The 15,257-nt window shown below is 46.1% G+C and overlaps 1 protein-coding gene across 1 annotated transcript in view; it reads right to left on the bottom strand.

The window, feature by feature from the left end:
- The window catches only part of LOC141111105 (nicotinamide N-methyltransferase-like), a 30,175-nt gene extending 29,134 nt beyond the window's left edge, over positions 1–1,041 (bottom strand). The window contains exon 1 of the mRNA XM_073603121.1: positions 792–1,041. Coding sequence (XP_073459222.1) covers positions 792–942 — 151 coding nt within the window. The 5' untranslated portion in view covers positions 943–1,041. The remainder of the gene's footprint in view (positions 1–791) is intronic.
- Positions 1,042–15,257: the final 14,216 nt, after the last annotated feature.

The raw sequence follows: 15,257 nt of genomic DNA, 5'->3' as shown, positions 1-15,257 counted from the left end.
CAGACTTACTAAAAAAAGAAAAGAAACAAAAACTACTGCAGCAATCACTTTAAAGAATTGTTGATATGAAAGCTAATAGATTTTTCTTTTAATACCTCTTTAACAAAGGTGGGTATCTTTCAACCCATAAGACTGAGGGCATGCTGTGGCAGAAAAGAAGTACTGCAGAAGTTAGCTCCAGATTGAAGATAGGTATTACAGCCAGAGCTGTTTTTTTTTTTTTTTTTTTTTTTTAATCAGCTGGGGAACCATTTAAAAAAGCTCGGGGTTCAGTACAGTAGTTAAGAATGCTTAAAATATTGATTACATGTGACTCCTAGTTTAACAACCAATTTGTTTAACTACTTGGTCGTTAAGTGAGGAGTACCTGTATATCTCTATCACCTACACTGTCCACCTTTAAGCTATCCTTGAAAACTCAATTATTCATGAGGAAAGCCTACCCCACCTCCACCTAAAAACTGTACTTCGGCCATCTCCATCAGATAATTCCCCACAGCTATTATTTTTTGTACCACCTCCCCCTCCCTGTGGATTGTAAGCTCCGATGAGCAAGCCCCTCCTAATTCTTCTGTATTGAACTGTACTGTAACCGTACTTTCTACCTTTATGTTGTAAAACTCTGTTTTCAAACTGCTGATGCTATAAAAAACCCTGTATTATACTGATAATAATATAAAAATACGGTAATAATAAAATACAGGCACTATACACATATAACTCAAAAATACAATCAATTTATCTCATTTCTAAAATTTCTAAAAAAAGCTTTAAAAAATCAAATTGTTTACCTAAAGTGAAAGTTTCGTGAAAATTCCGCAATGTAAAATCAAGCCATTCTCCAGTTAATGCTCCTTCTTCAGGGTGATAGTAAGTTTTGTAATAATCTAAAGGGTCAAACTCATCAATGTAGGTTTGAGATGATGAGAATGGAGTCTCCATGCTGATCTCCTCTCCAGGAAAGTCAAGGTAGCTCAATTCTGCAAAGTGCAGCTGGACTGTTACTGGATGGGAAATAAAATCTTTTAAATATATTTGGAATTTAAGTAGAAAGCACAGTATGAAAGGTGAAGGACAAACATTATTTCCCCTTGCGAAAGTCGTCACTGATGCAATGCATTGGGGTTAAGTCAGGCAATGCCTGATAGTGTAGAGCAGTGGCGGCTGGTGCTCCATTTTTTTAGGGGGGGAGCAAACAAAATCCCATCCCAACCCCGCACCCCCCCCCCCCCCCCAACGTCACTCGCCCGTGATGGGGCCTATAGACAGACAGAGGGGTAGATGTGTAGAATAGATAGATAGATAGATGTGTAGAATAGATAGATAGATAGATAGATAGATAGATAGATAGATAGATAGATAGATAGATAGATAGATAGATAGATAGATAGATAGATAGATAGATAGATAGATAGACAGATATATATATGCAGTTATAAAGATAGATCGATAGATATGCAGCTATACAAATAGATAGATCGATCGATAGATAGATAGATAGATATGCAGTTATACAGATAGATAGATCGATAGACAGACAGATAGATATATATGCAGATAGATAGATAGACAGACAGATATATATGCAGTTATATAGATAGATCGATAGATATGCAGCTATACAGATAGATAGATAGATAGATAGATAGATAGATAGATAGATAGATAGATAGATAGATAGATAGATAGATAGATAGATAGATAGATAGATAGATAGATAGATAGATAGATAGATAGATAGATAGATAGATAGATAGATAGATATTCACAAACAATGAGAAATAAACAGAAACAAAGTATTTCTCCCTCAGCACTCATGCAAAAAAAAAAAAAAAAAATGTGATAAATAAAAATATATATAGCTGCTACTATAAAAATGTAAACTGTATCAAAAAATATGTTAAAAAACCAAAGTATTTAAAACATTAGCAGCGCTTAAGAAGTTCATATGTGAAATAAAATATAAATAAAGATGAAAAGTTCCACTTGTGTCTTAGTTGTGTACAGCAGGGTGTGGGGTGGTAGCTGATCTGTTTATAAAGAATGTTGAACACCAACTCTCTGCTGATCAAAATGCCAGATAAATCCTTCACCACATTGCTTTTATGGGAATCCCCTATAGGTAATTCACTTACCAGAAGGTGATGGGTTAACAGCGTGCCTTTGACTGGTTTAATATCGACTGACTTAGTTCACTCAAATAGGACTGGATCCGTGAATTAATATTTGGATAGCTGTCAGCGCACTCTGCATACTTCCATCTAAATTAAGCTCATAACGGCCGAAGAAATAGAAGTGCCCATAGCGTAATCCAGTAAATTAAAATACTTTTACTTAAAAAACAAAGTGATCCCATATAGATGTACACTTACAATGTATTAAAATAATATAAGCATGTATCATAGATCGTTGAGTCCAGATATACCTTATTACCACTGAGAGCGGTATTCCCTGTATGGTCATGGCCATACAGCTACCCACGCCGTTGATCTTCTGTGATACCTTACCCGGGAATATGATCAGCAGAGAGTTGGTGTTCAACATTCTTTATAAACGGATCAGCCACCACCCCACATCCTGCTGTACACAATTAAGACACAAGTGGAACTTTTCATCTTTATTTATATTTTATTTCACATATGAACTTCTTAAGCGCTGCTAATGTTTTGTATATGTATATATGCAGATAGATAATGTTTTGTATAATGTATATATGCAGATAGATAGATAGACAGACAGATATATATGCAGTTATATAGATAGATCGATAGATATGCAGCTATACAGATAGATAGATAGATAGATAGATAGATAGATAGATAGATAGATAGATAGATAGATAGATAGATAGATAGATAGATAGATAGATAGATAGACAGATATGCAGATAGATAGATAGAAATATAAAGACAGATAGATATATATGCAGTTATACAGATAGATAGATCGAGAAGAATATAATACGGTGGACAGACAATTACAGGCTCAGCTGTTAGTAACACATTACCTGGCTTCTACATTTACACAGAGCCGAAACAGCAAGTGATGTGACACGCCGCCTGGGGACAGCACCGCCCAGCCATGAAGACATGAAGGAGAATGCCCCAATGAGCGTGTAGAGGCACACTGCACAGCACCACAGGGCATAAAAAACACCGCAAATGAAGCGTCTTGCCTGCAATCACGGGATTGCATTGGCATGACGCTTCCATAGTGCACCGTGTCCGGCGCCCTCCCCGAACACAGTGCACTTAAAGGAACTTTTTTTTTTTTTTCTTAAGGGACTTTTTTTTTTTGTTGTGACTGGCTTTGGGGGGGCGGCGCCCATGCGCCCCCTATGGACGGGCCGGAGAACTTTGAGACATAGCCAGGCATGGGGAGCAATGCTTTTGCTACAGTAGCCGATCAATTGCAGAGCTCTGTCAGAGATTCCTACCACATTCCTGTGTGTGTACAGCCATTGTATTGGCCAGGAGCAACAGGATGGGGAGGGGTTTGGTTTAAGGGGGAGGTGGGGTCTCCCAGGCATCAATGGAGGGACAGGTGACAAAGCAGGCCGTTTCCACGCTGCTACTTGTCACAGCTACAGAGAAGATGGCTGACGTTGATAGGATCCTGGCCCAGCTGCGAGCGGCAGCAGCATCCAAGGGGCCTGAGTGGCTACAATGCCAGGTAGCAGCCCTGCTGGACCATCTGGATCAGCTGCGGGGGGGGGCAAGACATCCCACGCGCTTGGCGGTCTAGGCCGCGGGAGCGTTTTTTGCCCAGATCCTCCCCCTGAGCTTTGCGCCATGCTAGGAGCCCAGTACAGGACCCATCAGGCCCACAGCGAAGCACCCACCGGCTTCCACAGGTGGCGGGCCTGGACGGAATCCTCGTGGGAGGCAGAGCTCAGCAGGCGGGGAGTCAGGTAGAGTATGCACGCCTCCTCCACCTGCCTGGCAGCACTGTCCGGAGCCCGCTGACTGCTCCCCCTCTGACATATTGGGGACGGGGGAGTTTCGGCCAGGGAGAGACAATGTCACGGCTGTCAGCCCGTTACCTGACGCAGGCCGGCAGCTCCGGTGTGCTCGAGATGACCCCCGCTAGGAAGGAGAAGGGAGGGAAGTGCCGCAGGGAAGTAGAGACCTTGGCCCGGGGTCCGTGACATGGGGGCGGTTGCAACAACAGTTCTGTGGGCGGATCCGGTGCTGGGAGGCGGAGCCAAATACACTGTGGATCCACGGCAGCCAGGCCCCCATTGCCTGGGCTGCTTCAAGCTGATGATCTGCCACTGCCAGAAGTAGGTTGGAGGGTAAGCTGTCTTGCTCAGAGGAGGAATCACGGAGCCAGCCTGCATCGGGGAATCCTGGAGCGGCAGCTGTTGGGGGCACCCCTGGTCAGCCTGGTAAGTCTGCTAACTTATTTGCTAGTTCTGTTAACAATGTTTTGGAAAGCTTGTTGGGGGTAGCGGATGGGAGCGCAGCAGTAACGGGTGGAGCCACGGTGGGCTCTGCGCCCGGCCCGCAGGTGGTGGGTGTTGCAGTTTCCACGTCCGGTACGGACGTGCAGCTATGGGATTTGTGAGGGAGGGGCTGCGGGGCTTAGTGCAGCGCTTCACCAGGAATAACGTGGGGACAACCCCGCAGGTGTCGTCATGGGTCCATGGGGCCCGTAGTATCTCCACCAGCACAAGGGGCTGCAGTTGCAGAGTCAGGGTCTAAGGCCGGATCATCCCAGGATGCCCTGAGAAAGGTGGATGCTGTGTGGATCGCCGAAGCAGCAAAATGTGAGGTTTATGTGTGTTTTGAAGGGCTGTTGGGGGCACACTTAAAACAGGACGTCCGGGATAAGATTTGGTGATCTCACCACTGGGGGTGGTGCCTAAGAAGGAACCGCACAAATTTTGCCTTAAACACCACCTGTCTTTCCTGAAGGGAGGTTCAGTCAATGATGCCATAGATCCGGAGGCGTGTACAGTTTCGTACACTTCTTTTGACGTGGCAGTTGGCTGGGTTTGCCGTTACGGAATGATGCTCTGACGGCAAAAGCGGACATTGAATCCGCTTTTCGTTTACTCTCTGTCCACCCAGACAGTTTCCGCTTGCTGGGGTGCTGTTGGTAGGACAAATTTTACATAGATCGCTGCTTTCCTATGGGCTGCTCAGTTTCCTGCGCTCTGTTTGAGAAGTTCAGTTCTTTTATTGAATGGGTGGTCCGTGATGTATTGGGGGTAAATTCCGTCAGCCATTATTTGGATGATTTCCTTTGCGTGGGGCTGCCTTCTTCTAAGGTGTGCGTGATACTTTTGTCCACGTTGCAGCACATTGCAGGTAGGTTCGGTATACCATTGGCTGCGGACAAGACAGAGGGCCCAACTACCATTCTAAGTTTCTTAGGCATAGTTTTCGACTCGGACGCCATGGAGTGTCGTTTGCCGGAGGATAAATTGTTTGCCCTCAAGACGGAGTTCCATGGGATATTGGGAATGCGCAAGATCCAGCTGCGGAAGCTGCAATCCCTGTTGGGCAGGGTTTTTTGCCAACGGTTGTCGGCTGCCACAGCGTGGGTTAAGTCCCCTACCCATTTTTATCCGTCTCAATCGGGAACATCGAGAGGATTTGAGGTTGTGGCACACGTTTCTGGAACACTATAGTGGTATGGATGTCTGGTCCGGTGAGTAATTTTGACCTGGAGCTGTTTACGGATGCAGCAGGGTCATCAGGTTATGGGGCTTTCTACCAGGGTCATTGAAGTGCGGAACCTTGGCCGAGTTCCTGGGGAGACACAGGTTTTCTTAGTAACATGGTGCTCCTGGAGCTTTTTCCAGTAGTATTGACTATGGAAATATGGGGTGAGTCATTTTGAAACTTCGTTTGAATTACGACAACATGGGAGTGGTTCAAGTCATTAACCGCATCTCAGCGTCATCACAACCTGTCATACGGCTGTTGCGGCATATGGTGCTATGCTGCCTTCAGTTGAACATTTTTCTGTTCAAGGTATGGCAGGAATGGTTGGAGATGTTGCGTTTAGCTAGGGTGGAGCAGAGAGATACGGCTGGTGGTTCTGTACTTTGTTTCTTGGAACATGGAGCAAGGTGTGTTGGTGTCTGCCCTGGAGCGGAAACTGGCGGGCTTGGTGTTTTTCTTTAAGTTGCAGGGCTGGGTGGATTTTACAAAAGATTTTTGGGTTCGTCAGGCGGTGAAAGGATATCGAAAGTCACATAAGCGCAGGGATGCTAGGCGGCCTGTGTCCTTTAGTAATCTACAGGCCATTTTTGTGGGGCTGGGCTCGTTGTGTTCATCCGGATACAGGTTGCCTTATTCAAGGCGGCTTTTTCCCTGGCATGTTTTGGGGCATTTCGGATTAGCAAGCTGGTCAGCCCGTCTCGGAAGGTCCCGGGGGGAACATTGGTGCAGGATGTGTTTTGTAGTGGGGACAGGTTGCAAGTCTTGCTGCGCAGGTCCAAGACAGACCAGGTGGGCAAGGGAGTGTGGGTGCAACTGTCTACACTGCCAGGTTCCCCGGTGCGTCCGGTGAGGGTGGTACGTGAGTTTATAGATATGCGCCCGATCGTGGAGGGGCTGTTTCTGATACATGGGGATGGGTCTCTGTTGTCCAAGTTTCAGTTCATAGCCATTTTCAGGAAGGGTCTTCAGGCAGCGGGCTTGGAAGAAAAGCAGTATGCCTCACACTCCTTCCGTATTGGGGCGGCCACAGAGGCTGTTCGGTGCGGGTTGGACAAGGAGGATGTTAGGCGGATTGGTAGATGGGACTCCAGGAGATGCTGGCTTGTGTAGCAGCAAATTAAAGTGATCTCAGTTTTTTTTAGCTGCTTTAAAGGCCAGAGGAAAGATCTGGGATCTCATAGACCCCAGATCTCTCCCTAAGGAGGATCTGCCATGGCCCATGTTATCACAAGGGATGTTCTTCATCCCTTATAATAGCAATAAAAGTGTAAAGGTACTGTGCGGTGTAAAAAAATTATAAAACAAATAATAAAATGTAAAAAAATGTTTAATGTGCCCCTGTCCCCCCGTACTCACACGCAAAGGCGAACGCACATGTTAGTCATGCATGCATATGTAAACACATGTGAGGTATCACTGTGAACATAAGAGCAATATTTCTAACACTAGGCCTCCTTTGTAAATCTAAAGTGGTAACCTGTAAAGGCATTTAGAGAGCTGCCTATGGATAATTGAATGTGCCGTAGTTTGTCGCCGTTCCACAGGTATGCACAATTTTAAAGCATGACATGTTTGGTAGCTATTTACTTGACGTAGCATCATCTTTTATATTTTAACAAAAATTTGATAATATGTTGTATTTGAGTCTACTAAAATTCACTAAAGTGCATTTTTTCCCAAAAATTTGTGTTTGAAAAACCGCTGCGTAAATACTATGTGACAAGGATTGCAACATCCACCATTTTATTCTCTAGGGCCTCTGCTTAAATAAAATATAATGTTTGGGGGCTCTAAGTAATTTTAAAGCAAATAAAAATTTGGATTTTTACATGTATGACAGTGTTGCCTTATGCGTTTATGTGAAATCTCCATTAATAGCTGTAAAATATTGTAATTATGAATATATTTCATTTAGCTTGTAACAATGGAGGGCATGTAACATAGCTTCACAGAATTGTCTGTTAGACAGACAATTCGGTGCCTAAGCTTGTGTATACAAACAATGGGACCCAAACCCCATTGTTCTACACATACTTCAAAGGATCCCAGGTTTGAATATGCAATGAGGAGCCGTGGCCAGTCCGTCATGTATACTTCATTTCCCTGAAAATGTAATCTACTTACAAGGTTAAGTTTCCTGCTCAAAATAGTCTGGGACAAGGATTTGCATTAAAGGGGACTGACTTATGCCACGTACACACGACCGGACTTTGCGGCATACTTGGTCCGGCGGACCAGAGTCTGTCAGACAATTCGATCGTGTGTGGGCTCCAGCGGACTTTTTTTTTCCAAAAGTTCGACGGACCTAGAAATGAAACATGTTTCAAATCTTTCCGACGGACTCGAGTCTGGTCGAAAAGTCTGCTTGTCTGTATGCTAGTCCCACGGGCAAAAACCGACGCTAGGGCAGCTATTGGCTACTGGCTATGAACTTCCTTGTTTTAGTCCGGTCGTACCTCATCATGTACGAATCCATCTGACTTTGGTTGATCGTGTGTAGGCAAGTCCGTTCATTCGGAAAGTCCATCGAAAAGTCTGCCAGACCTAGTCCGTCAAAGTCCGCCCGTGTGTACGCGGCATTATGCAAAGTATAGGGACCGGAAATGTAGCCAGTCCTTACCCAGGATTAGAGAGCCCCACCAATCAGAGCCACACTATGCCAACCATTGAGGCATCAGCCTGTAATGATATACACAGACTAGATGGGAGGGAAACACACACTCTCTGGTGGAGTGGTCACCCGAATGGAACCTTTGTGGGTCATAGCTTGGTAACTATTGGAACTAGTGTAAAAAATGTAGCGCTAAAACAAATAGTGCAGTAGTGACACATATAATATTAGAACATATTAATGCTCAAAAAGTGAAAAAATTAATATTGGAGTCCAACATGGTGCAATAAAGAAATGTGTAGAACAGAAAATATATATATATATATATATATATATATATAATATAATTAAAGTCCTGAAATATAAATCCAATCCTGTAAGGAAAAAAAAAATATTTATAGAAGTCCAACAGTGAAGTGAAGATCTTCCGATATGAAATATAATCCAAAACTGGTGAATCCTTAAAGTGAGAGAGATTAAACACTCTTACCGGAACAGGTGGATCCGGATGTCAGCGATACCGAATCAGACAAGCCTAGAAATCCAGATAGGTGGCTCTCCCAGATGGAAGTGAGGACCCCCGATCTCAGATGGCGTCTCCTCTTGTCTGGAATAACCTCAGCAGTATCAACCAAACTGGAGGGGCGATTTATCCAATGGGAACACCACAACAACTCCTCAACAACTCATCCAACTCCTCTGCTGCCAATTCCTGCAAGGTAGCGGCTAGTTCCTAGCCAGTAGAAGGACCCTGGTGATGCCAGCAGACCATGTGACTGTCGCAACCATTCCTGCAATGTCTCCTCTCTACTTCCTCCCAACTCACCCCTCTGTTGGACTTCTATAAATACATTTTTTTCCTTACAGGATTGGATTTTTATTTTCAGGACTTTAATTATATTTTATATATATATTTTCTGTTCTAGACATTTCCTTATTGCACCATATTGGACTCCAAAATCCTTTTTTTCATTTTTTGAGCATTAATATGTTCTAATATTATATGTGTCACTACTGCACAAATTGTTTTAGCGCTACATTTTTTGCACTATCCTATTTGAATATTAGTCACATTCTTGTGTAGCCGCTGTTCTATTTAGTTTGTTATTGGGTTTGCGCAGTTATATTATATTTTTCACCTAACTAATGGAACTAAAGATCTTTATCTTATGTCTTTTCTGTCCTACTGTTTGTAGATTAATGTTTTAAGGAATATACACTGTATTCCTTCATGTAATCCATGATTTTTACCCTTTTCCTGTACAATTAGATAGATTGCTGTGTATTAGTCTAGGCCTACTTTACTATATACCAATACATTTTTGTTATTGTGTTAAAGCTTTCACTCGTGGTCCAAGAACTGTCATTTAACCCAAATCATATCTGAGAGATATTTAAATCTCAAATATAGTAAACAGGTAACAACAGGAATGTCAGAATTGGCCTGAGAGTCAAGTGGTTAAACTCTTTGTGCAGCAAACTTTTCTGCTGTCGTTTGTGCAATTATTGAAGTTGACATTTAGTGTCACCACCTTAGTACATTTATGAGGAGATTATTTACTGTCACTGTAAATCCATTTTATTGCACATTTTCTATATTTATTATTGTATTTTGCATTTTTGTTGAATTACATTATGATATTATTGCACAGCTTATAACCATTGCACCATGTATATGAAGAAGGGGGGTGTTAGATTAAGAAACACAGAACAAACTGAAGCCAAACCCCAGCTTACAAGCAGTTAGAACTACAGTTTTGTTCCTTTTGGGATAAATGTTTTACATTAGTAAATAAAGGCTGATCATTGTATGCACCCCTTTAAGTGGTAAATGGTTTGTCTTAACCCCCTAGGTCAGAGTTTTCACATCTGGGGTTCTGCGGATCCCTAGGGTTGTGCCACAATTCACTATTGTGGTGGATGTATATTCACCCAATGGTGGGTTCAGTGAGCAATGACAGTGAGTACTGCTAGGGCACACTGATACCCAATGCTTCCCCTATAGTCCCGGCTTCTGTGACGTCACTGCAGTGCGCAGCACAGTCTAGAGGAGTGAGTGCACCATGGGAGAAACTTCCTGCCTCCCTCATCAGTGGCTGCTGAAATTGGGAAATATTAGGAAAATATTATGTTTGGGAATATTAAAAGATTACGTATTAATAAAGAAATATATATGTGCCAAAAAGTCCTAAAAATTATATCAAAAGTCTACCAGTGACTCAAGGTACTTTAAGTGACATGCAAACTAATTCAATTGCTTCAAGTGTTCAGGTGCCACTCTCTCATGCACAGACTCACTCATCATGCATAAAAAAATCACATACTGAGAGTCCCAGCATTCAGCTCCAATATAATAACAACAGAGGATATCTGTCTCCTTAGCCCACACTCGAATCCACAGATAATAGCCAAATTAAACAATGGAGAAGTCTGAGTCTCATAGCTGAAAACATGAATTTATTCAAAAAGTATTGCACTCATAGTTACATACATAGTTACATAGTAGGTAAGGTTGAATAAAGACAATAGTCCATCCAGTTCAACCTGTGTAGGTGCATGTGTGTCAGTGTCTATAATTATTTCCCATATTCCTGTATGTTGTGTTAAGATGCACATCCAAAAGTCTCTTAAAAATATCAATACTCTCCACAGCCACCAATTGTGGAAGAGAGTTCCACATCCTTATTGCCCTGACATTGAAAAAAAACCCCTGCGCAGTTTAACCACTTCGGGACTGCCGCACGCCGATATATGTCCTAACTTTGAAGATTCATATCGTTGTTATGGCAGCAGCTAGCTGCCATAACCCTGGTATCCTCTTCTTCGGCTGGTATCCTCTTCTTCAGCTAGCTGCCATAACCCTGGTATCCTCTTCTTCGGCTGGTATCCTCTTCTTCAGCTAGCTGCCATAACCCTGGTATCCTCTTGTATTTTTTTTAAACGCACCCCGTTCCGCCGAGCTCGCTTGCAGAAGCGAGCACATATGTGAGCAGCGCCCTCATATCAAAATGGTGTTCAAACCACACGTGAGGTATTACCGCGATCTGTAGCATGAGAGCAATAATTCTAGCCCTAGACCTCTTCTGTAACTCAAAACATGCAACCTGTAGAATTTTTTATACGTCGCCTATGGAGATTTTTAAGGGTAAAAGTTTGTCGCCATTCCACAAGTGGGCGCAATTTTGAAGCGTGACATGTTGGGTATCAATTTACTCGGCATTACATTATCTTTCACAATATAAAAAAAAATTGGGCTAACTTTACTATTGTCTTATTTTTTAATTTAAAAAAGTGTATTTTTTTCCAATAAAACTGTACTTCTAAGACCGCTGTGCAAATACGGTGTGACAGAAAGTATTGCAATGACCGCCATTTTATTCTCTAGGGTGTTAGAAAAAAAAATGTATGTTTGGGGGTTCTAAGTAATTTTCTAGCAAAAAAAACAGTTTTTAACTTGTAAACAACAAATCTCAAAAAGAGGCTCGGTCCTTAAGTGGTTAAGGTTAAACCGCTTCTCCTCCAATCTCATAGTGCAGGGCTCAAAATTTCAAGTCCTGAGCTTCTAGCCAGGCCTCAAGGGTTACTCGCCACCAGTTGATCCACCCAACCCCCTACCATGCCCCGCCCCTAATTCCACCCCTAAACATGCCTTCATAAATTATCTCATGAAAATGACACTTAAATGATTATGTAGAATTAGATTATAAAAAAAAAAATTACAACAACTTTATCTGTGCCCATCAGTGCAGCCTCACCTGTGTCCATCAATGCAGCCTCACCTGTGCCCAACAATGCAGCCTCACCTGTGTCCAACAATGCAGCCTCACCTGTGTCCATCAATGCAGCCTCACCTGTGTCCATCAGTGCAGCCCGTCCGTGTCCATCAATGCAGCCTGTCCGTGTCCAGGGCCGGACTGGCCAACTGGGATACCGGGAAATCTCCCGGTGGGCCGGTGCTCTGGCTACCCCTGCGGCCGCTGTGAGGGCAGCGGCGCCTGAAAGAAATATGGCTGCGGGGCCAGGCCGACGTGCAACTGCGCAGGCGCCAGCGCTGTTCCGAAGTTAGCTGTGCTCGGGAAAGCCCGTACACGCTCGTCAATTTTCGGAAATGCAGGCGCATGCGCAGTGACACGATGGCGCCGAGTGGCGCCATTTTTAAAAGTAAAGCGGTTACAGCGCTCAGTGAGGACTCATCTGGTGGCGTGTGCCTCTTCCTGCGTCCCCCCCACAGCCTCTGACCACCTGCCCCCCCCTGCAGCCTCTGACCTCCTGCCCCCCCCTGCAGCCTCTGACCACCTGTCCCCCCCTGCAGCCTCTGACCACCTGTCCCCCCTGCAGCCTCTGACCACCTGTCCCCCCCCTGCAGCCTCTGACCACCTGTCCCCCCCTGCAGCCTCTGACCACCTGTCCCCCCCTGCAGCCTCTGACCACCTGTCCCCCCCCCGCAGCCTCTGACCTCCTGTCCCCCCCTGCAGCCTCTGACCTCCTGTCCCCCCCTGCAGCCTCTGACCACCTGTCCCCCCCTGCAGCCTCTGACCTCCTGCCCCCCCCCTGCAGCCTCTGACCACCTGTCCCCCCCTGCAGCCTCTGACCACATGTCCCCCCCTGCAGCCTCTGACCACATGTCCCCCCCTGCAGCCTCTGACCTCCTGTCCCCCCCCGCAGCCTCTGACCCCTGTCCCCCCCGCAGCCTCTGACTTCCTGTCCCCCCCTGCAGCCTCTGACCTCCTGCCCCCTCCTGCAGCCTCTGACCACCTGTCCCCCCCTACAGCCTCTGACCACCTGTCCCCCCCTGCAGCCTCTGACCTCCTGTGCTCCCCTGCAGCCTCTGACCTCCTGCCCCCCCTGCAGCCTCTGACTTCCTGTCCCCCTCCTGCATCCTCTGACCACCTGTCGTCCCCTCCTAAGCCTCTGACCACATGTCCCCCCCTGCAGCCTCTGACCTCCTGTCCCCCCCCTGCAGCCTCTGACCCCTGTCCCCCCTGCAGCCTCTGACTTCCTGTCCCCCCCTGCAGCCTCTGACGTCCTGCCCCCCCCTGCAGCCTCTGACCACCTGTCCCCCCCTGCAGCCTCTGACCACCTGTCCCCCCCTGCAGCCTCTGACCTCCTGTGCTCCCCTGCAGCCTCTGACCTCCTGCCCCCCCTGCAGCCTCTGACTTCCTGTCCCCCTCCTGCATCCTCTGACCACCTGTCGTCCCCTCCTCAGCCTCTGACCTCCTGTCTCCCACCCGCAGCCACTGACCTTCTGTCGTCCCCCCCGCAGCCTCTGACCTCCTGTCGTCCCCCCCGCAGCCTCTGACCTCTCCTGTGGTCCCCTCCTCAGCCTCTAACCTTCTGTCATTCCCTCCGCAGCCTCAGCTCCTGACATCCCCCCCGCAGCCTCTGATCTCTCCTGTCGTTTCCCCCCCCCGCAGCCTCTGACCTCTCCTGTCGTCCCCTCCGCAGCCTCTGACCTCTCCTGTCATCCCCTCCGCAGCCTCTGACCTCTCCTGTCGTCCCCTCCGCAGCCTCTGACCTCCCCTGCACCATCCGCAGCCTCTGACCTCCCCTGCACCATCCGCAGCCTCTGACCTCCCCTGCACCATCCGCAGCCTCTGACCTCTCCTGTACCTTCCGCAGCCTCTGACCTCTCTTGTACCATCCGCAGCCTCTGACCTCTCCTGTACCATCCGCAGCCTCTGACCTCTCCTGTACCATCCACAGCCTCTGACCTCTCCTGTACCATCCGCAGCCTCTGACATCTCCTGTACCATCCGCAGCCTCTGACATCTCCTGTACCATCCACAGCGTCTGACCATCTTTTGTCTTATTTCACGACTGCAGTCTGGAGCGGAGTCAACAGTGGGAGTGCCGCAGGGATGGGGGTCATGGGAGAAGTCAGACATGTATGGACTGTGGAGAGGAAACTATGGGATAAAACCAGAGCCACCGAGCTGGAGCCGACTGACTGAGCCCTGTACGGTGCACCTGAGAGGAGGTCAGTGACAGAGCTGCCAGGCCAGCCTGAGAGGGGGGGGGAGTCAATACAATATTGTAAGGGGGCACTGATATATAGATTTCCCCCTTATATCAGTAAACCCCCGTACCTTAGTGTTTTCTTTCTGCAGAAGGTGTTCTCTGGTCACCAGAGTCCTCCCCACATTCCCAGAGTTCCCCTTTACATCATAGTATGCAGGATTCCACCTTACAGTGCAAGGGGGAGCTCTGATGTAAAGGGCAATTCTGCAGACCCTGATGTAAGTGAGAACTCTGATGTAAAGGGCAATTCTGCAGACCCTGATGTAAGTGAGAACTCTGATGTAAAGGGCAATTCTGCAGACCCTGATGTAAGTGAGAACTCTGATGTAAAGGGGAAAGCAGTGGACTCTGATATAAGTGGGGTCTCTGGTCACCAGTGCCCTCCTTTTATATCAGAGTTCCCGCTTAGATCATGATCTGCAATGTTCCCCTTTATGTCAGAGTTCCCTTGCACTGTAAAGGGGAATCCTCCTGATGCATAGGGGGAACTCTGTGCTGGGTTATATTAATCTGACCTTCATGTAAGAGGAGAAATATGGTGTTTGACTTTTGTTTAACTTAACACATTGCTAATAGCAGTTTATAGCTTAAATATTGATATTTGCACTGAAACCTGCCATTTACGGCACCTTTTTTTTGTAGTATCAGTAAAAAATGTGCCAGTAAATGCCATGATTTTTGCCAGTAAAAAAATAAAAAATTGCTGCTGTTTGTAAATTCCATGTCTCTCTTATCTATATATAATGCACTCTTCAAATGTGCTTTAAAATGCATGGTTTCCCCTTTTGTGAACTAGAAAATAACGATGTTATGCAGTTGGGCTGGTATAAAAATGCTATGGGGCTGGTATGAAATTATTTCCAGGGCTGGTTTTTATTCCCAGTCCGGCCCTGTCCGTGTCCACCAATGCAGCCTGTCCGTGTCCACCAATGCAGCCTGCCTGTTGCCCACCAATG

The sequence above is a fragment of the Aquarana catesbeiana genome, linkage group LG10 (assembly GCF_042186555.1).
Source record: "Aquarana catesbeiana isolate 2022-GZ linkage group LG10, ASM4218655v1, whole genome shotgun sequence".
NCBI lineage: Eukaryota > Metazoa > Chordata > Amphibia > Anura > Ranidae > Aquarana > Aquarana catesbeiana.
The sequence above is the reverse complement of the archived record's forward strand: the minus strand, read 5'-3'. Positions and strand labels throughout refer to the sequence as shown.